General features: G+C 49.6%; 7 protein-coding genes across 7 annotated transcripts; 5 read left to right on the forward strand and 2 right to left on the reverse strand.

Annotated features, from left to right (window-relative positions):
- Nucleotides 1-123: 123 nt before the first annotated feature.
- PGRI_035570 (RNA-binding ribosome biosynthesis protein MAK21) lies at nucleotides 124-3,572 on the forward strand (the record flags this gene model as incomplete). Its single annotated transcript, XM_040791270.1, has 3 exons — nucleotides 124-843; nucleotides 898-2,042; nucleotides 2,096-3,572. The coding sequence occupies 3 exons, from the start codon at nucleotides 124-126 to the stop codon at nucleotides 3,570-3,572; spliced, it is 3,342 nt and encodes a 1,113-aa protein (XP_040645347.1).
- A 1,856-nt stretch (nucleotides 3,573-5,428) lies between these two features.
- Nucleotides 5,429-7,149, forward strand: PGRI_035580 (putative neutral amino acid permease; the record flags this gene model as incomplete). The annotated part of the gene is made up of 4 exons (XM_040791271.1): nucleotides 5,429-5,680; nucleotides 5,738-5,880; nucleotides 5,944-6,994; nucleotides 7,069-7,149. 4 exons carry the CDS (start codon nucleotides 5,429-5,431, stop codon nucleotides 7,147-7,149), a joined length of 1,527 nt encoding a protein of 508 aa, XP_040645348.1.
- Nucleotides 7,150-7,862: 713 nt separating this feature from the next.
- Nucleotides 7,863-9,378, forward strand: PGRI_035590 (glycine decarboxylase subunit T; the record flags this gene model as incomplete). The annotated part of the gene is made up of 2 exons (XM_040791272.1): nucleotides 7,863-8,254; nucleotides 8,316-9,378. 2 exons carry the CDS (start codon nucleotides 7,863-7,865, stop codon nucleotides 9,376-9,378), a joined length of 1,455 nt encoding a protein of 484 aa, XP_040645349.1.
- Nucleotides 9,379-9,789: 411 nt separating this feature from the next.
- Nucleotides 9,790-12,650, reverse strand: PGRI_035600 (glycoside hydrolase family 92 protein; the record flags this gene model as incomplete). Its single annotated transcript, XM_040791273.1, has 5 exons — nucleotides 9,790-10,558; nucleotides 10,607-11,619; nucleotides 11,675-12,318; nucleotides 12,372-12,460; nucleotides 12,562-12,650. 5 exons carry the CDS (start codon nucleotides 12,648-12,650, stop codon nucleotides 9,790-9,792), a joined length of 2,604 nt encoding a protein of 867 aa, XP_040645350.1.
- A 2,506-nt stretch (nucleotides 12,651-15,156) lies between these two features.
- Nucleotides 15,157-17,141, forward strand: PGRI_035610 (PaaI family thioesterase; the record flags this gene model as incomplete). The annotated part of the gene is made up of 3 exons (XM_040791274.1): nucleotides 15,157-15,649; nucleotides 16,331-17,061; nucleotides 17,112-17,141. 3 exons carry the CDS (start codon nucleotides 15,157-15,159, stop codon nucleotides 17,139-17,141), a joined length of 1,254 nt encoding a protein of 417 aa, XP_040645351.1.
- A 339-nt stretch (nucleotides 17,142-17,480) lies between these two features.
- On the forward strand, nucleotides 17,481-18,169 carry PGRI_035620 (adenylyl-sulfate kinase; the record flags this gene model as incomplete). The annotated part of the gene is made up of 2 exons (XM_040791275.1): nucleotides 17,481-17,488; nucleotides 17,542-18,169. The coding sequence occupies 2 exons, from the start codon at nucleotides 17,481-17,483 to the stop codon at nucleotides 18,167-18,169; spliced, it is 636 nt and encodes a 211-aa protein (XP_040645352.1).
- Nucleotides 18,170-18,411: 242 nt separating this feature from the next.
- PGRI_035630 (H(+)-transporting V1 sector ATPase subunit C) lies at nucleotides 18,412-19,869 on the reverse strand (the record flags this gene model as incomplete). The annotated part of the gene is made up of 5 exons (XM_040791276.1): nucleotides 18,412-18,603; nucleotides 18,658-19,150; nucleotides 19,225-19,316; nucleotides 19,387-19,481; nucleotides 19,572-19,869. The coding sequence occupies 5 exons, from the start codon at nucleotides 19,867-19,869 to the stop codon at nucleotides 18,412-18,414; spliced, it is 1,170 nt and encodes a 389-aa protein (XP_040645353.1).
- Between the last annotated feature and the right edge of the window lie 724 nt (nucleotides 19,870-20,593).

Genomic DNA, 20,593 nt, shown 5'->3' on the forward strand with positions numbered 1-20,593 from the left:
AGCCGAGTGTCCCTTCTCCGATGTTTCTTATCGCGTTGGTCCGAGCGCCCCGATAACCCGCCGCAAAAGATTTCTCCGTCTAATTTTCTTTCCTCCAATATTCAACCCCAATCACAACACATCATGGCTGCAGGGAAAGGAAAGCGCTCTTCGGGCGCAGCTGAGACTGCTCCTGCGACGAGCGCATCAGCTCCCGCTGCGGAAACCGTGCCATCTATGCCAGACGAGAGCGCCTTCGCCGGCCTACGACAGAAAATCGAACAGCGTTTGAAGACCCAGAATCAGAGCGCCGGGAAAGGCAAAAAGGATAATACCAAGCCACCAGCCCCTACCGCCAATGCTTCCGCAAATAAAGGAAAGCAATCTCCTGCTAAGCCCAGCCGGCCCCAGGATTCTGCGCAAGGCAAGAAGCGGGATCGCAGCGGCGAGGTGATTGCTCGGGAACAGAACAAGGGTGGAGCGAACAAGCAAGAAAAGCCTAAATCTGGCAAGAAGAGCAACGACGACGAAACACTGCGCCAAGAGATTCTAGCTATGGGTGGTACAGAGGAGGATCTTGATCTTCTTGCTGGTGTCGACTCCGAGTCTGAGGTTGAGGGCGAGTCTGGCAAGGCTGACGATGATCTCCGGAAGCAGCTTTCTAGTATGCTGGAGGCTTCAGGGCACGTCGTGCCTGAGGATCTAGCAGACGACGAAGTCGAAGACATCGAAGCGGAAATAGAGAGCGAGGATGATTTCGAGGGCAGCGAGGATGAGGCAGAGAGCAGCGGGCCTGAATCTGACATCGAGGAAGCCCCTGCTCCGAAGTACGAAGCTACCGTGCCTAAGGAATATTTGAAGCTGGTAAGTTGTGGAGGGCCTGGCACCACAACGCTTTTGCTAATACTATCATTATAGAATGTTCTTCCCCGGTCCGACTGGTACAATATCCCCATGCCATCATCCGCCAAAGACACGAAACAGATGAACGCCTTGCCCCGCCACCTGATGGAGCGTGTTCACGAGCTGGCCAACAAATTGCTACAGGAAGAAAATGAGGAGTATGCGGCAGCTCAGAGAGCATCTGCTTCTTCTTCTCACAAGTTCTACTCGACCATTATGACGTCTGGTACCCTCAGCGATAAAATTTCCGCCTTGACTCTTAACGTTCAGGAGTCACCTCTTCACAACACCAAGGCACTGGAGACCTTGATTGGTCTTGGAAAGAAGCGTAGCCGTGCGCAGGCAGTTGAAGTTCTGCGATCATTGAAGGATATGTTCGCACAGGGTACTTTGCTTCCCAGCGACCGACGACTGCGGTCTTTCACTAATCAGCCTGGACTTGTCGCTGCATTCCAAGGCGCCGGTGGGCGGTGGAACGAGAAGGACCCTCTTCCCGGTGGGTTGAAAAAGAGCGAGCTGATTGTTTGGGCTTTTGAAAACTTCGTTAAAGATCAATTCTTTGAAGTCATCAAGATTCTAGAGATTTGGTGCAATGACGAGATTGAATTTTCACGGTCCCGGGCCGTCAGTTATGTCTACGAACTTCTCAAGGAGAAGCCCGAACAGGAGACCAATCTTTTGCGACTTTTGGTCAATAAGCTCGGAGACCCTGGCAAGAAAATTGCCTCTCGGGCATCATACCTGTTGCTGCAACTCATGCAGTCGCATCCTATGATGAAGCCGATCATCATTAAGTCAGTGGAAGAAGTGCTGTTCCGGCCTGGCCAGAGCTCCCACGCCAAGTACTATGCTATTATCACTCTAAACCAGACAATCTTGAGACAGAAGGAAGAAAAGGTGGCTGCTCAGCTGCTCGATATCTACTTTGGGTTGTTCCTCGTGCTTTTGAAGCCCTCCCACCAGGGCAAGCCTGATTCCAAGGCCAAGCCTGGCCCCAAGGGAAAATACAACAAGCATGGAAAGGGACCGAAGGGCAAAGGCGGCGATGACGACGCTGCCAAAGGACAGGCCCAGGACGACGAAATGCGGGAGAAACTGATCTCTGGTGTTTTGACCGGTGTCAACCGTGCTTATCCTTTCACCGACTCTGATTCCGAACGGTATGTTTTTGCTTACACTTTATTCATTCACACAATGTACTAACTCCTATTAGCATGTCGAAGCACCTCGACACCTTGTTCCGCATCACGCACTCCTCAAACTTCAACACCAGTATCCAAGCTCTCATGCTAATTCAACAACTCACGGTCGCTAACCAAGTTTCCGGCGATCGCTTCTACCGCACTCTGTATGAGTCCTTGCTCGACCCCCGCGTTGCCACCTCATCAAAGCAATCTCTCTACCTCAACCTCCTGTACAAGGCTCTCAAGAATGATCTGAACGTCCGCCGAGTCAAGGCGTTTGTGAAGCGTCTTGTTCAGGTGCTTGGCATGCACCAGCCCTCTTTCATCTGCGGTGTCTTCTTCATGATCCGTGAGCTCGAGAAGACCTTCACAGGCCTCTCGTCCTTGGTCGATCAGCCAGAGGATAACGACGATGACGATGAAGAAGTCTTCCGTGACGTCCTCGATGAGGATGACGAACAGCCAGAAACAGCTCCTGTTGTCGAAGCCAAGAAGCAGAACAATGTATACGATCCTCGCAAGCGAGACCCCGAGCACAGCAATGCCGAAAGGAGCTGTCTTTGGGAATTGCTTCCTTTCACTACTCACTTCCATCCTTCCGTCTCTCTTAACGCCAACAACCTGCTTGAGCATAAGCCCATGAGTGGCAAGCCCGATCTGACCCTGCACACTCTCACTCACTTCCTCGACCGTTTCGTGTACCGCACGCCCAAGGCCAACGCCAGCTCCCGTGGTGCTTCTATCATGCAGCCTCTGGGTGGTGGTGAAACCGCCGACCGATTGGTGGAGGCTGGCAAGAAGGCAGAGAACCAGCTTCCTCTTAACACCGAAGCCTTCTGGAAGAAGAAGGCCAACGATGTTGCGGCGGAAGATGTCTTCTTCCACGAATACTTCACTCGTGTCAACAAGGACAAGGAGAAGGTGCGTTCCAAGAAGAGCAAGGACGTTGACGCCGAGGATCACTCCGACGAAGGTCTTAGCGAAGACGAAGACCAGATCTGGAAAGCACTTGTCGACTCTCGCCCCGAGCTGGAAGCCGACGAGGACAGCGACGACGATTTGGACATGTCCGATCTGGAATCTGCCTTGGACTTCGACGAAGATGGCGAAGGCGAGGACGATTCCGACGGCGGCGTCATCTTCAACGACGAGTCCGATGTTCCCTCCGACGAGGAAATGGCCGAGTTCAGCGAACCCGAGGAAGCCGCGCCCGCAGCCAAGACCAAGAAGGCCGCCAAGAAGCCCTCCAAGGAAGACGAGGAGGATTCCGACGACTTCGATATGGATGTCTCGGACGACGATGCCTTCATCGACAGCGACGAGGACCTGCCGTCGGATATGGAATTCGGTGGTGTCGAGCTGGAAGAGCCCGAAAAGCCTGCCGATGCTGCTGCGCCCGAGTCAAACCGCAGCAAGCGCCGCAAGCTCAAGCAGCTGCCCACTTTCGCCTCCGCGGACGACTACGCTGCGCTGCTGGCGAACGAGGATTCCGACGTGGGAATGTAATCTGTTTATTCTTGAAAAGAGTTCGATTATTTCATGCCCCCCGGGGCCCAAAATTCCTGTTTTGCATCTGGAGTTGTTACAGGTTGCACACATTTTGTTTCTTACTATTTTTTTTTTCATTGTCATCTATATTTATCCTATCTACTATCTATTCCCTCTCTGGGGGCTGCAGTCAATACAAGCTCTTTGGAATATACTGTCTGTCCAGACAAGACTTGGACAAGACTTGACCAAGACTGCCGATCTAAAACCAAGCCTTACCCCTCTCTAGGCAGAACTGGGCAGTCCTATAGGACAGCCTTGGAAGTCCAATTAAAGAAATCGCTCGATACTGCCACTGAATTTATGTTGTAGGTCTCAGCAATCTAGTAAGGGGGTTATTATACTGCATGTCTCATAATGCCATAGCACCATATTAAACAGGGCATCTAAATAAGCTCAGATTTGTGTGGCTTGATAGCCCCTTAAATCCCTCGACGCCATGCGGCTGGTACAGCCGAGGGTATGTTTATCTTGTACCAGTATTGCTTCCTTTGCGTACTTTCTGTACTCCGTACAGGGTATCATGCAGATATGTGCGATACATATCATATGTACAGAGTAGGGAGTAGCATAGGTGTTTGCTCTTTCACCTAGTAAAAGGCCTCCAGGCAAGGGCCAGAACCATGAGTCAGCTGCACGTGGTATTTCTGTTGCCTCAGGCCTCCAAGCAAAAGTTGATGTCAACTTGCAGATCCTTCCATTCACAGATCGAAATGAAATCCCTGATCAACGATACGATACCCAGTGGTACGGAGTACACCGTGCCCTGATCAAAGATACAAAGTTCCACTATCCACGCCGAACCCATGTTCTCGGGGCATGGTATGCATGGATTCAAATCCTGACTTGGTCTGGATGGATTCATTCGATAACAGCCATCCGCATGCGGGGCCGCCACAATCCACCAGACGCATAGAATAACCAGAATAACCCATGATATGCTATGCGGGCGCAACCGACTTTACCTAAGTGGGTTTACATTCTCTGAAACTCCAATGGCAGTCTCAACTCGTGGCCCCCATGGAAAAAAGCGGATTCGGGGTGCCCGTGTGGATTTTGATATCAAAAAAAGAAAAAAAGAAACAGGGCGTACACTTTGCATATCGACAAATCATTTTCACGAGATGGGATGCATGGGAAGTCAGATACAACTTCGTGATGCTTTGATTTCATCAGGTCCCAACTCCAAGTCCCTTGGCACGACCAAGCGTAAGCCACGGCTTACGCTTCGCCTATTGCGGCTGAGACCTGACGACAACGTCATATTTCTGCTTTTCGTGTTGAATTATTTTATTTTATTTTATTATTTTAATTTTTTCCGGATGTCAAGACTGTCCAGTGGGGAACGTCGGAGATGACGGTATTCTCCAGATTAATTACATGCTATGCGATCGCGCCATTGGTATTCTGCTATACCGGCTTCTAGTTTTTTTTCTTTTACTTTTTTTGAAATTATTCTCTCTCTTTCTTCTTTTGATCTCAGATCTCTTTGATCTCTTCTTCCCATCCGGTCTAGTTGTGAATCGTGTGCAGTTCAGGGAATACTACCCCAGGTATCCGCAGTTGCCCTAATCCGTTCACTGGCTACTTCCAACACGCCGATCACCTAAGATTTGATCATTTGAGCGTAAGTATCTAATCAGTGCATCTATCCAAGAAACACAAACACTGCAAAAGAAACACAATCAGCTTACATATGACCAGTATCTTATCAATTATCTTCTCGAGCATTACATGCATCCGCAGATCTTCAGCTCTCCTCCCATCTCCACCGAGTTCCGACAAGCGCGGCTCCTCCGCTCTATAATACAACAATGGCCGTGTCAAAGGAATCGCCAAATCCAGCCAGCTGGGACCATGACCGAGACCATGATCGCAGCCCCGAGCTGTCCGACAAGTCCGAGCAGGATCCCAAACTGAAGGACTTCGACATTGAGGGGCAGGGCCGCCGTGGCTCGCAACATGTCGCTGCAATCGACTCATCGTCGACGACAGAAAGCATCGGTCGCCAGATTGATATGGAGTCGGAGAACACAATCAAATACCGCACATGTAGTTGGCAAAAGGTGCGCTTCGTTCGGATAAGGAAATTGGGTATCCATTGACTGATCCTTGTTTAACAGACTGCCGCATTGCTTTTCTCTGAGTACATCTGTCTGGCTATTATGTCCTTTCCCTGGTCATATTCCATTCTGGGTCTGGTCCCCGGTTTGATCTTGACCGTGTTTATTGCTGGCGTTGTCCTGTACACTTCGCTGATTACCTGGTATGATTCCCTCCTCAATGGCTGCGAGCCCCGTGGTAAGCTTCGATATTAACGTTGGTATAGGAGATTTTGTCTGCGACACCCGGAAGTCCGTGACGTTTGCGACATAGGTCAGTATCTGTTCTGGGATTCCAAGATTGCGTGGTGGGCCACAGCAGTCATGTTCCTCCTGAACAACACATTCATTCAGGGTCTACACTGCGTCGTGGGTGCCCAGTACTTGAACACGATGTCCGGCGGCGCTGCATGCACAGTCGTCTTCTCTGTGGTCGTCGCTATCATTTCCTGGGTTTTCTCACTACCCCGTACATTCAGCACACTGTCCAAAGTTGCAACCCTCTCGGCATTCTTCACCTTTATCTCTGTCGTCTTGGCTGCCGTGTTCGCCGCCGTAGAAGACCACCCGAAAGGATACTCCGCCGCACTGGGAGAACCCATTGTGCTTGTTATCCCGGCCAAGGGCACGACATTTGTGAAGGGCATGAATGCCTTCTTGAACATTAGCTACACGTTCATCGGCCAAATTACCCTTCCTAGTTTCATTGCCGAGATGAAGGAGCCCCGTGACTTCTGGAAGTCCGTGACAGCTGTGACAATCGCCGAAATCATCGTCTTCAGTGTTGTGGGTGCGGTTACCTACGTGTACGTCGGTAACCAGTACATGGTTGCGCCTGCCTTCGGTTCCATCGGCAACGACGTGTTCAAGAAGGTCTCCTTCTCGTTCATGATCCCAACTATTATTTTCCTGGGCGTCCTGTACGCTTCCGTTTCAGCCCGTTTCATCTTCTTCCGCCTGTTTGAGGGTACCCGCCACAAGGGCAACAACACTGTCGTTGGGTGGGCTGCTTGGGGTGCAATCCTTGCAGGGCTTTGGCTTGCGGCCTTTATTATTGCCGAAGTTATTCCGTTCTTCTCCGACTTGTTGTCGATCATGAGTTCCCTCTTTGACTCTTTCTTCGGATTCATTTTCTGGGGTGTCGCTTATATCCGCATGCGCGCTGAGGACCACGGACCCCGTTTCTTTATGGTCCGTGGAATCCGTGGCTGGCTCGGGTTCATTTTTAATGTCTTCTTAATTCTCGTTGGCTTCTTCTTCTTAGGACCTGGAACATACGTAAGTGATGAATCTTGGCTTACTTTGGCCTGGCCTGTTTTTATTGTTCCCTCGCTAACACATATTCCTTCTAGGCTGCTGTTATGTCCGTGGTCACCAGCTACGCGGACGGCGCTGTGCGTGGTGTTTTCACCTGTGCCAGCAACGGGCTGTAAGCCCCCCGCAGGGCGGGGGTTTAGTGTTTTTTGTATCTTCATCTTCGCATTTGGATCTCTTATGCACGTTGTTTCCGATCTACCGGGCATGACCCCGGGGAATTTATGACTGTGATGACTGAGAAGACAGTGGCGGATAATCGTGGATTTTATATACTACTTGGCCACCTTTGGGATATTTGGAGTTGTTTTCTGGGTGCGATTTCCGTCGCAGGCTTTCGACTGCTCTGTATAGCTCGACGGAAAAAAGCCTAGATTTTGGGACTCGCTTCCCCTATATATATTTTTACCCCTGCATTCTTTGCAGCAGTTGGCATCTTTAATTGAATGTCAGCTTGGAGACTGCAATTTGGCTCTCCGGGTTTGATTTGCCGTCGCCGCGGCAATACTCCGATGGCCTTTTTGGTCTCCCAATTAATGTAGTCATGTACCTGAGTTGTACATGACCACAATTGCCACTGACCGAAAATGTAAATGGTAATTCATTGGATTAGTACACAATTTTGTGTGTAGTGATGTAGTTAGCATGTAAGAACTCCAGGACTAGATCGCCCATTGGACGTCCGAATCGGGCAAGCAGCTTCTCCCCGATGGCCTATCACCACGTGATTTTCCCGTGATGCTTCTCCGACGGTGAATTGGTGACTTCTCGCGGTTCGCTTCTTTTCCTTTTCTCTTTTCTTTTGTTAATTCAATTCCTCCATTGAGTCACCATGTCAAGCGTCCGTATTCTCACACGAGGTGTTGACCTCGCCGCCGCGAGGGCCGCCACCCTCAACCTTCCCCGCGCCTCTATCGGCTCCACTGTACTTCGGCGGGAGCTCTCCTCCGCGGCTATCGTGCGACCAACAGTCCTTCGGTCATTGAAAGCCAATGCCCCAGTTGCGGCCGTAGCTTCGCGTTCTGCGAACCAGGGTGTGCGCTATGCCTCTAGCTCCAGCGAGCCGCTCAGCAAGACTCAGCTCTATGACTTGCATGTGGAGCACGGTGCCAAGATGGTGCCTTTCGCCGGGTTCGATATGCCTTTGCAGTATGCGGATCTGAGCCATGTGGAAAGCCACATGTGGACTCGTGAGAAGGCCAGTCTTTTCGACGTGAGCCACATGTAAGTGAACCAGTTTGAGCCAAAACAAACCCGCAATGCCTAACCAGTTCCCCATCTATAGGGTCCAACACCAACTCAGCGGGCCCGGAGCCATTGACCTTCTGAAGAAGGTGACTCCTTCCTCTGTAGACAAGCTTGCTCCGAACACCTCCACCCTCTCTTGCCTCCTTGAAGAAGGCACCGGCGGTATGGTCGACGACTGCGTTATCACCCGCCGCACCGAAGACAGCTTCTACTTCGTCACAAACGCCGGCCGCCGCGCGGAGGACCTGGCCTTCCTAACCGCTGAGATCGACGCCTACCGCTCCAAGCACGGAGCCGATAGCATCAAGTGGGAGATCCTCGCAGACCGCGCGCTGGTCGCGCTCCAAGGTCCCCTCGCCGCCTCTGTCCTCCAACCTCTCATCCACACCGCAAACACCCCCTCCTCCGAAACAGACCTCAGCACCCTATACTTCGGCAACTGCCGCGAGCTGTACCTCACCCTCCCCGACGGTAGCGCAACCCCACACCCGCTCCTCATCTCCCGCACCGGTTACACCGGCGAAGACGGCTTCGAGATCTCCATCCCCACTTCCGGTGCCCCATCCCTCCCCCGCCAAGTCACCGAGCTCCTCCTAGCCGACAGCACCAAATCCCGTCTCGCCGGTCTGGCAGCCCGTGACTCCCTCCGTCTTGAGGCAGGCATGTGTCTCTACGGCCATGATATCTCCACCGCGCAGACCCCACCCGCCGCGGCCCTTGGCTGGGTCGTCGGTCGTGATCGTCGCGATCCTGCCACTGCTACATTCAACGGTGCTTCCATTATCCTTTCCCAACTCGCCAGCCCGAAGACCATCCCACAGCGCCGCGTCGGACTTTCCGTTGAGAAGGGTCCCCCAGCTCGTGAGGGCGCTCTCGTCGTCGATATCTCGGACCCCGCAAACCCCGTCGAAGTCGGCGTCGTCACTTCCGGTCTCCCTAGCCCATCTCTTGGTGGTGCCAATATTGCTATGGCGTACGTCAAGCAAGGGCTTCACACGAAGGGTACCGAGCTGGCTGTTAAGGTCCGTAATAAGGTCCGCAAGGCTACTGTTGTCGGTATGCCTTGGATTGCGAGCAAGTTCCACCGTCCTCCTCAGTAGAGGATAAATGATCAACTCTACTTGTAGGTTGTTTTCTGCTTTTTCAGTTTTTGTTCTTCTAAAATGGAGGGACTCGTGCGAAAGACTAGCGTTGAGATGATTTTATTACTTGGCCATTGTATATATGTTTCCGACTTCACGACTGATATTCATCATATCAAAAGACTTTTTTTTTCTCATTTCCATGCCATGCTATCTCTGTCCCCACAAATATATTTGTATCTTGACTAGCGTTGTTCAATGTCGGCAAGTATGAAGGTGTAGATATAAATGCCCAAGCCCTTTGAAAAGCAGAAATTATATGCCTGAGACAAGACGAAATGAATATTGTTATAATGTTAAACCACCCACCGAATGCAGAGTATAATAGAATAGCTACCTACAATCAGCAGCACCACAAGACAAATTAACCTACCAAGAACCCCCTATATCCACATGACCATCCCCAGCCCTACGAACATGTTGCTCAAGATGCAAAGCACGCTTCGACGCACCAGAAACAGCATCAACCTGCCCACCCTCAACAACACTCTCCCACCTACGCTCCCTCACAGCACCACGACCACCAACCCCATCCTCCGGCGCCAAAGAAGGCGGCAAATCTTGCACTCTAGTCCCCCAGCTACCTTCCTCCTTCCCAAGAACAAGAACCAACTCCCTCCCCTCAGTGAAGAAATCATGTCCAATCCAATTCTTCGTCCAAGGCTTCCCATCCACCGTAGCAGACTGAATAAACCCATTCCCACCAACAGCACCGCCAGTAGCATTAGGCGTGTTAAACTCCGCCCAGTTCGCCGTTCTCACTATAGCCGTTTTCCCTGTCAACGGGGAAACAATACTAACAGTCTCGAAGAACGGTACTGTAAGTAAATATACATCCTGTCCTGGATTCGGGAATAGTCCCATCATCGCCATGGCGACGAACGAGCCCATTGCGCCTGAGTCATCGTTACCTGGCAGTCCGGCTGGCGTGGGAGAGAAGTAATCTGGGATATAGGTGCGCACGCGGGAAGTGGACTTTGCGGGTCTACCAGCGTAGTGATATTGAAAGACTGTTAGGAAGGCGGGCTCGTTGCCTATGTAAGTTATGTTTTGGTCGTGGAGGTAGTCGAGACGGGTGACGAATTCGGTCGGGCCGTCGAGGAGGTTTATTAGGGTTTGCATGTCGTGGGGGACGAAGCTGGTTTTGTTAGTGGGGATTTGGGATAGAACTTGGGACGAATCTTACAATTGATATTCCCAGATACTGGATTCGAATGTTTCGCCAGCGGTATTCTGCAGTGAGCAGGCGTGTCCGCTTTGGTCGATGTTCGAGCATGCGAGGGGATCTTGGACGCCCCATGTTCCGTTCAGATGTTTTGGTTGGAAGAAGCCGGTAAAGCCAGTGTCTTTTCCTTTCCAGAGAGAGGACTGATCCTTTTTGAATAGGTTTTGCCAGTATCGGGATCTTTGCTCGTACCGTGTTGCATCGGCTGTCTTGTTCATGCGGCGAGCCATTTGTGCGATGGCGAAGTCGTTGTATGAATACTCGAGTGTGCGTGAGATGCTGCGTGTCATTGTGCCGAAGCCTTCGTAGTCGAAGTCTTCTACGGGTATATAGTGTAGATTCTTCCAGCTGCGTAGACCACCGCGGCCTTCGCTGGACCAGTCGTATGGTTCCTCCTCTGCGTCCTTTTGTACGGCTGCATACCCGGCTTCCCAATCAATGCCATCCTTGAGTCCTTTTAGATAGACATCTGCTAGGACGTTGTCGGCGTTGGAACCGCCCTGTGTGTATCCTTTGCACAGTGACATGCGGCAATCCGGCAGCCAGCCTAGATGGCGCTGAGTATCGATGAGTGATCGCACCATCTGCATTACGGAGAAGGGATCGAAGATAGTGAGGAATGGGATCTGGGAACGGAAAGAATCCCAAAGACAATAGAATGAATCGAAGTAAGGTTCGCTGCTCTGCCAGAGCGGATTCTCGCCTGTGTAGTTCTGCGGATTTACCATAGTTCTGTAGATCCCACTGTAGAAATTAGACAGAACCGAGGCGTCGATGTTCGTTCGTGAGACACGGATTGGACGCATCTTTTCCGTCCATTTGTCGACTGCTATCTGGCGTGTTGCGTTGAAGTCGAAGTGTGGAATTTCAGACTCGGCGTAAGTGCAAGCTTGCTTTGTGCTCATGAAGCTGACGCCAACTCGAGCAAGGACCGTATTGTCCGCGGCAGGCTTGAAGCGGACAAATCCACCACCCTATGACATTATGGTCAGCTCTATATATCCAAGAAGAAAAGGCCCATCGACTCACTGGAAGCGGGTACCCATTGATACTGCGCGAGATCTTCAAATCATGAACCCCAGCACTAGCCCGAGAATTGACAAAGATACCACTATCTCTTTGGGCAGCATGGCTCTTGAAGTCCGCACAGAAATGCAAGACGTAGGATCCTGATCCAAAGCTAGGACTGAACCGCGCATCACCAGTCATGCGGCCGGTTTTGCTATCCACCGAGATGGTCGCATTATCTTGGCGGGAATTCGACAAATCGGTGAGATCCAGCAAGATTAATGGACTGGTACTTTTATCATTTGGGAACTGGAAGCGAAACAGGGACGTATGGTGCGCTGTCGTCATATCAGCACGCACCCCCGATGTCAGCTCTATAGCAAAGTATCCTGGGTGAGCCTGGACCGAGTCGGACTTGTATTTCGTTTTTCGTTGGTTCTTCGGATAAACGCAGCCATTTACATCGTCACCAGCGCATTTTGCATAAGCAAATAGAGGGAAATTTCCCAGTGAAGGGCTGCCCCCAGTGCCGGAGTCATGCATGCTAGAGAATCCGGTGACGCTGCCGCCCTCGTGGGCGAAGCCTCCTTGATTACTCTCTGAGTCTGTGTCGGCGACGGCTTTTGCCATGCCGTATGGTAAGGAGGCACCTGGGAACACATTTCCTGAGAAGAATTGGTTGGTATGAAACTGGAACTGATTGGTTGTTCGAACTTACCTCCGTTGGCACTGCCAATCAAGGGATTGATATATTGTAGAACATCATAATCTTCCACGGGGATATTTGCACCATTGACTAGGATGCGACTGGTTAAAATTAGCAGTAATAAATATGGTGTCATGGTCTATAAGTTTAATAAAAACTGAGCGAGAGCGTGGGGAAGGTCTGCTATTTAGATCCCTTGCACCTGTCTGGTATGTGTGCCCCTGGCGATCCCTGTTGATCCCTGTGGCATTCCGCTATATTTCCGTATATGGATCCGGGGATGTGCCCCATGTTGTGTAAGGCTGTACTCGAGGTGGGACTCGTGTGCCCGGATTGATAGGTTGAGCAACAGCCCAAGACAAGATTGATCTAGGCAGTATTTTTATGTCACTTCCTAGAAGCAGTGTAACCTGTCACTAATGTATGAAGTAAATCAGAACTAGTATCACCTTCTAGATGTGGCTTCGATAGGTTCTTTGTAAAGCCTGGATACTATAGATATATGATGAAGATAAATAGGCCGCGTAAGCGGCCTTGTGATGTCTTTTCATTGGTCTTTTCAGAGGTCTTTCTTGTCCTCGTTCTGAGGTAGAAGGATATAAATGTGAGAATGTGAAGGGGAACGCAAATGAGATAGGGTATCGGTAATCTTTTGGACTACTTCGAACGATGGAAAATCTTGATTGGGAAGATCTGGATATATTGTGACACCCAGAACAGCCGAAGGTTAACTTTTTCAAGGTCGACAGATTTCAGATTCATACTGGTAGCGATCGCCACTGTGGTACTGTGATTTATATAGACGACAGGAGAGGTATTCCGGCGCTGCGTGGACCCCATGTCCAGTCTTTCGCAATTCCAAAACTAGCACAGCGTCTTCTAGTTCCGTAGCCCAGTAATTCTTTTTTACCGCTGACAGCATGCGGCTGAGAAAATATATTAGCCCAACCGCCGTCGTAGGTAGTGGCTTTGTCAAATCGGAGTGTTAGCAGCCCCTAGTGGCGTGATAGGCGACGATTTCGTGTCCTCTTTGTTTTGACGAGCCGATGTCTTAATAGAGCTGCCTTATACGGTGGAAGTGGTTTAGTCAACGGGTTGCTGAACTAGGCTTGGAGTGTCTCGAAAGCCGCAAATTCGGCCTTTGTTAGGTTCTGAACGGTTATCTTCCTAGCGTATTGGCGTCAAGGCGAGCCTGAAATTGGACCACCGTGTAAGAAGTCCAACTTACGCTGCTGCAAAGGGTCTGCTTTGGCCGCGAAATGATCGATATAAGAGCGAAAGGAAGATGCCAGTCCTAAGTAGGTATGAGATCCTGGCATGTCTTTGGGAACATCAAGTCGAGGATTGCAGCGAGGAGGGGGGGGGGGGGGGGTTATAGTCCCACGTAGGGACCTAGTACTTTCTTAAAAGAAAATTCCACTTGGACTATAGAGGCGAGTTGATGTGAGTTCTTTGATGTTAGCGATGGTAGTGGGGGCGTGTGTGACGGGTGTGGGCGTGTGTGGGTGGTGCGGGTGCTTGCGTTGGTTATAGTCACACGTAGGGACCTAGTACCTTCTTAAAAGAGAATTCCACTTGGACTATAGAGGGAAGAAACGACAAAGTCAGTTCTATAGAGCTTCAAATTGTGTTGAAGGAAGCGAATTTGGTGAGCATAACAGATATATATATATAGTATTCCAATCGCTCTGTGAATTATAATCAATTATGGCAGGTTGACATTGCTCCTGAATATATATACTTGTAATGTCTTTCCAGTGGTCTTTTTAGAGGTCTTCTCAGATATACTTAGAATATATACTTGGGAATATATATATAATTTGGATGTGACGTATTGAGCTTTTCCCTTTGCGTCGAGGGAGATGAACCTTTTTATATTGACTACATTCATCTTTCGCAACTCACAAACAAATAGCCAGCTATTTCTGATTTTTCTTGCTTTACCAATACTCTCAGGCAACCTTTGGCTCTCATTTCACATTTATTCTCCTTCTCAATTAACAATCTTCGGCTAGCAACCTCTTCTCATTTTCTTCCCTATCAGTCTCACATTTCCCCAACAAATTGTTTATACACAACTTGTTGGGGCATCATGGCATCTGCTTAGCCTAGGAAGCCCACTCCAATCCTCCCGACTTTACCAACCCGATCATCGTCTCGCTCTGGTGAAACCTCACCGTCAAAGATTCCTATCCGGGTGAATTCCGAAATGGTGGCCGTGCCACAGCTGAAAGCTGCCCTCGAAATAGCAGTAAGAGCAAGAGGAACCCAGTATTCTACTATCATAGCGTTTGCTGTACACTAGGATGATGGTAATACCCTCGCCAAGGAAGACAATCAAACATATACTGTCATAATGCGTGACATGTTCGACGATCCCTACAATTGCTTTGTGCTGAACAGCGAAAGTCCCATGCCTGTATAGGACCTGAAGCTACAGCTGATCCAAGTAATCAAAGCATAGCTCAAGAACCTAACCCCATCTCTCCTTGTGCTTTCCTATGCCGGCCATAGGGTAATCGACACTCTGGAAGGCCTTTCTTTAGCTAACCATAGAAACAAGAAGCTAGTATCGTGAGACGATATACAATGTGATTTGACCCCTAATGGATTGTCTATAGACTTTTTTGCTATCTTGGATTGCTGTCATTCAGGGAGTTCTAGCACTAGCTCTCCATATTCTATACATGTAATAGCTGCGTGTGGCGCCCCCCTATGGGCAAGATTGCGGGTGTCCGGAATATCCTTCACATAGAGACTTTCACGAACAATTCGACCCATTTTCAATTCTGGCAAAATGTCTATTTCGACCGAGGAGATCTTCCACGCAGTGCAGAAGAAGAACCCAGCTAATGTATGTATTCCTCGGTTCTCTTGTCACAGTGGAGTGAAATCAATCGTTTTACCTTTCAAAGTCGCAGCTGCTTCTGGTCCTAAAATTCATCTTGGGGCGTCATCGTCTGACCACACACCAACCTCACTCCCTTCTTTACCTTCAATGCCGCAGCCACTATTATCCAACAATCGAGAAACACAAGTGCTTGTTATGCTCACACTTGAAGGCAGATCCCCCGAAGTGGTCCATGAGTTTGAGAAGGTGATCGAAAAGATGCCTGCTAGGTTTCAGATCAAGATAATTGATGGGTTCGAGAAGAGTAACGGGTCAGCTGGCGTGTTTGTCTGCATGATATGGGAGGCATTTGCCCAATTGCTCTCAACCGTCGACATGGAACCGTTGCTTCCGGCTGTTGGGCCCTCGCTTATAGCTTCGCGAGGTCCCTCCTCCTTCCGTAAGAGAGAATCTGCCGCTTAGGGAAAAGCTTGTTCGCTGCTCTTTGATTTGGGTTTTATGTTTCAGTCAACTAGTTATTGGGAATAGCGATTACATTATCGAACTTAGGTCTAGCTAACTATTGCATGTTTCAGATTTGTACTCTATAACCTTAATACTCATTACAGTAAGCTCACTGTATTTGCCTGTCAAGTGGACTCCAGAGCTCTCGGCTTCCCATGCCTAGGCTTCCCATGTAGTTATTCGCTATATGGCTCGGTATCCAGAGAAGACCAATTTGTGGTGTCTTGCCTATACGTCCATAGACAATGAGGACTCAAATTCGGTATATAGGGTCTTATATTCAGAATTAAATCCTCATATATAAGTAGAAAGTCTGAGAAATAAGAAAATAATATATTTCAATCCAAGTTATGTGAATAAAAATATGAACTTGAAGATGCCGAGGCAACAAAATCCACTCAACCACTCTTTTCCTCAACAACTTCGCCTTCTAGATCTCTTTGGAACTTTTTTTTTCATTATCAATCACTTTCTTTTATAATTTAATGATGCGATCCTTTAAATCTATTCCTTCCCTTCGCATTCCCTTTCCTTCTCGCACTCCTTCACCCCACTCTTTCTCCGCTGCTCCGAGGGCTTTCAAGTCTTACTCAACCCGTACGCTATATATAAACAGCCCCATCTTCCAGGACTAACCCTCCAGAATCCACATCTATTCCCCCTCGCTCTCGTTTCCGTCGCTTCATTGGCTTCACCTCCATCGCCGTCTTCGCATTCACCGTCGGCCTAACCTACCAAACCCAACTCACCCTCTCACGCATCATGGCCACCCCAACCGAAGAAGAGACCCTAACAGCCTTCATCGCCAATGACTCCGCAACCGCAGAGATAGACAATACCATCCGCACCCACCCTGTCGCAGAGGCCCTCCGCGCAAACCCCGACTACTCCGAATCCCGCCCGCACCTCACAATCCCGGGCCCCCTGCGCGAGCGCAACCTCACAGCCGGAACGCTAGCCGGACCGGGGAAGATCGTCGTGCCGCCATATGTATTCAGCGAGCGCGACGGAAAGTCAATGGTCTCGCTCATGTATCTAGGTGGTGATGTCTGCGGTCACCAGGGGATTATTCATGGTGGTCTACTGGCTACACTGTTGGATGAGGGTCTGGCGCGTTGTTGTTTCCCCGCGCTGCCGAATAAAGTGGGTGTTACGGCCAATTTGAATATTGATTACCGTGCTCCTGCTATGGCGAATCAGTATGTTGCTCTCCGTGCGGAGACGATTAAGGTTGAGGGTCGGAAGGCGTGGGTGGAAGGTCGCATTGAGACTCTTCCTGTTGATGGTAAAGAGCCGTTGGTTTTAGTTGAAGCTAAGGCTTTGTTCATTGAACCTCGACAAGCTGCTGTAAGTTGGAATTGACATGGCTACTATTGACTTTTACTAACTTCTTCCAGGCACTTTCGAGTCTCTACAAAGTGGCGTGAAGAAATTTCCTTGTTCCTGGTTCCTGGCGTTGTGGCGAATAGATATAGAATTGAATTTGTAAATATTCATTTACATACCTATATTGTACATACTAGATAAAATGTACGAGTCATATTAAAACATATTAGTTATATATAAAACTAACTATAGTTACTATAGTTACTATTCTATACTATACTACGGAGTACTCTGTATGAAATATAAAATGCCAAGCAATGGCGACATCCCGCGATGATCACATCTTCAGTGACGCGGCAGTTCCACTGCCCCTCCTTATTTCTATAACATTTTTCAATTTCAACTTTCTTTCATTCCCTCTTTATAATTCATATACCGAAATGTCTACGTAAGTCCAAAAAGAAGAACCACCAATTCGAAAAATCCATCTAACAAACCTAGCAACATCACCTTCCACGCTAGCGCCCTGACCCGTAGCGAGCGCACCGAGCTCCGCAACCAACAAGGTCTCACAATCTGGCTGACCGGACTCTCCGCCTCCGGCAAGTCCACTCTGGCCGTGGAACTGGAGCACCAACTCGTCCGTGACCGCGGTATTCACGCCTACCGTCTGGATGGCGACAACATCCGGTTTGGACTGAACAAGGACCTTGGTTTCAGCGAGGCCGACCGCAACGAGAACATCCGTCGTATTGCGGAAGTGGCCAAGCTATTCGCCGACTCCAACTCCATCGCTATCACTTCGTTCATCTCCCCTTACCGGAAAGATCGTGACACAGCCCGCCAGCTGCACGAGGCTGCCACACCCGGCGAGCAGACCGGGTTGCCTTTCGTTGAGGTGTATGTTGATGTGCCTGTTGAGGTTGCTGAGCAGCGTGATCCCAAGGGTCTGTACAAGAAGGCTCGGGAGGGTGTGATTAAGGAGTTTACTGGTATTTCGGCTCCTTATGAGGCGCCGGCTAACCCTGAGGTTCATGTTAAGAACTATGAGTTGCCGGTTCAGGATGCTGTTAAGCAGATTATTGATTACCTTGACTCTAAGGGGTACTTGCCTCCCAAGAAGGAGTAAGGTGGTTTTTGGGATATGATGGATTTACATAAAAGAGTCCTGTACAGCGGATATGGTGTTTTTGTGATTCCCCTCCCCGCTTCTGTACATAGGTGGACAATATAGATCGCTTTTGCACATTGCATTTATCAGAAATCGGATTGAATCCGATGAAAATAAAAAAAATATTCACTTTGTGCTAGATGTACCAAGGTATATGTACGCTTCTCGAAATCTCCTGCAAGGCCTCAAATAGGCAATCCTTAGTTGAACTCGAATTCATAAAACACATACGGCGTGTAGTCTGCGCTGCCCTCACCACCAGGGTGCATCTCGCCAGGGTCATCCCGCTGCATACGGCCCTTCTTGTCCCGTCCAAAGGCATTGCCCGCCAGATATGAGTATTTATTCTCGAGGTTTTGCTTTGCACGGTCTGCTTGCTTGGTAGTTTGTGTCTGTGTAAAGTTAGCCAATGCCGCTGTAAAAGCCAAACCATAGAGAGAACATACCCGGACCAAGGCACAGACGAAATCCAATGGTAATCCATACCGCAGGACCGTCTCGACAAACACCCGCAGAACCAAAATATGAATCCACACCATAACAGCCTCACTCCAAGCCGTACGTCCGAGTCGCAGCGTCTCACCCCATACCTTACGCTCATCACCACCAACGCGCTCAACTTCCTTGCGCTCCTCCTCCTTTCCACCCTCGACATACTTGAAGTCGCGCGGGATCCACTTCTGCTCACGGCACTTATGCACGAACTCGACGCTGTGCTTCTTGAATGCTGCCACAGCATACAGCGTGAACTCACTGTCGGAGGCGACCAGCTGCGCGGACCGCGGGACCACCATTGGCGCGACGGTCTCGTAGGTCTTCAGGAAGTCTTTTACTAGCTGGGCGGGCACGGCAACGAGGTGGGTTTCGATGTATTCGGAGTCCTGGATGATGGATTTCGGGTCGACCACTGAGGCGAGGGACTTGGTTGAGAGGTTACCTCTGTGTAGAGCTGGTTAGCCCTTATTCTCGCATTATACCACATATTGCAGTCTCCGCATCGGGGGTTAACGTACGTTTGTTTCCGCTGGAGTGTGGACAGCGTGTTCTTGACCTGGTTATATTGGGAGTACTTGAATCGGATGTCGTTGTCAATGCTGGACGCTTCCTAAATAGACAAAAAGTATTAGCACATGTAACTCCAAGCCGACAAAGACGTTTCTATGCGCGCAACAAACCTTCTGCAGCAGATCAATCAGCTCCGCCAAGGGCTTATCGGCCCTGTACTTGACTTTGTTCCATTGGAAAGTACGCAGGTACTGATCGACTGGCTCTGTAGGCAGTCAGAACCTCGAACGCAGAGATATATCCCTTCACTGTGGTTCCCCGTCACAGCCAGATCAATACAAAGCCGGAGACGTACTATCGTTGACAACCTTCATCTGCTCAATCTGGGCCTCATCCTCGAGGATGTTCTTCAACGCATCGCCGACCTTGGCGACGACACTTTGGCATGAAGCCTCGAGCTTGGACAACTCGTCTGCCTGCTGGACGAGGGCATCTAGTGTGCCGATCTTGAACTCGGGGATTGGGAAGGAGGTAGCGGAGCCATTGTCCGGTGAGACGGTGGCGGAGACTGCTTCGAGGGCATCGTCGCGGTGGTGCGAAGGGACGATGGAGGTTGGGAGGGAGAGGAGGAGGTATTTGCTTGGTTTGGACATGGTTGATTATGGGGAATTCAAGGGCGAGGGGAGTTGGGGTTGAGGGGAGAGCTCGGGTGGCCTCGATGTCGTAGGCGGTGGGTGCTTGGACCAGGTCCACTCATCTACACTTTTCACGTTTATGTTGTACTATAGCCGATCTATACATAGTCCTAGCTGGGAAATAATATTGTAATACATTATATTCTCAATATTTCCACCCTACACTCGTAAAGAAATACTTTTCCGTAAATATAGATCTCGTGAAAATCGCAATCTCTAACGACTGCTCCATATAGCCTGTGATAACGGTCAATATCAGATCAAAATTTCATGATATCATACTAGGGGCCTAACTAACGTATGTGAATATCATTGCAGCTACTACCGCATTTCAATTGAACAGCTGCATAAGGATGCTTAACGCTAGACGACTCAATGCTCGCTCGGAGTCGGAAACAAACATAACACCGACATGCCTCAAAGGACAGGAAGTGAACCACCCATAAGGAATTTTTGGTCACCGGGACAGCCAGGCTAAACTTAGCCAAGGCTGAGGAAATCAACTAGCTTCAAATTCGCAGAATATGTAGGGAAAAGTTGGGCACGAAAAAAGAAAAAGGCAAGACAGGGTATCTGTATCAAGCGTGCAGCGCTGACCGTGAACCGAGTAAAGAAGTGGGAGAGGAGGGAACGGGAAGGAGTGGTATCTGTACATAAAGGGGAGGGGACAATGTTTTGAAAA

The sequence above is a fragment of the Penicillium griseofulvum genome (genome assembly GCF_001561935.1).
Source record: "Penicillium griseofulvum strain PG3 chromosome Unknown contig_86, whole genome shotgun sequence".
Lineage (NCBI taxonomy): Eukaryota > Fungi > Ascomycota > Eurotiomycetes > Eurotiales > Aspergillaceae > Penicillium > Penicillium griseofulvum.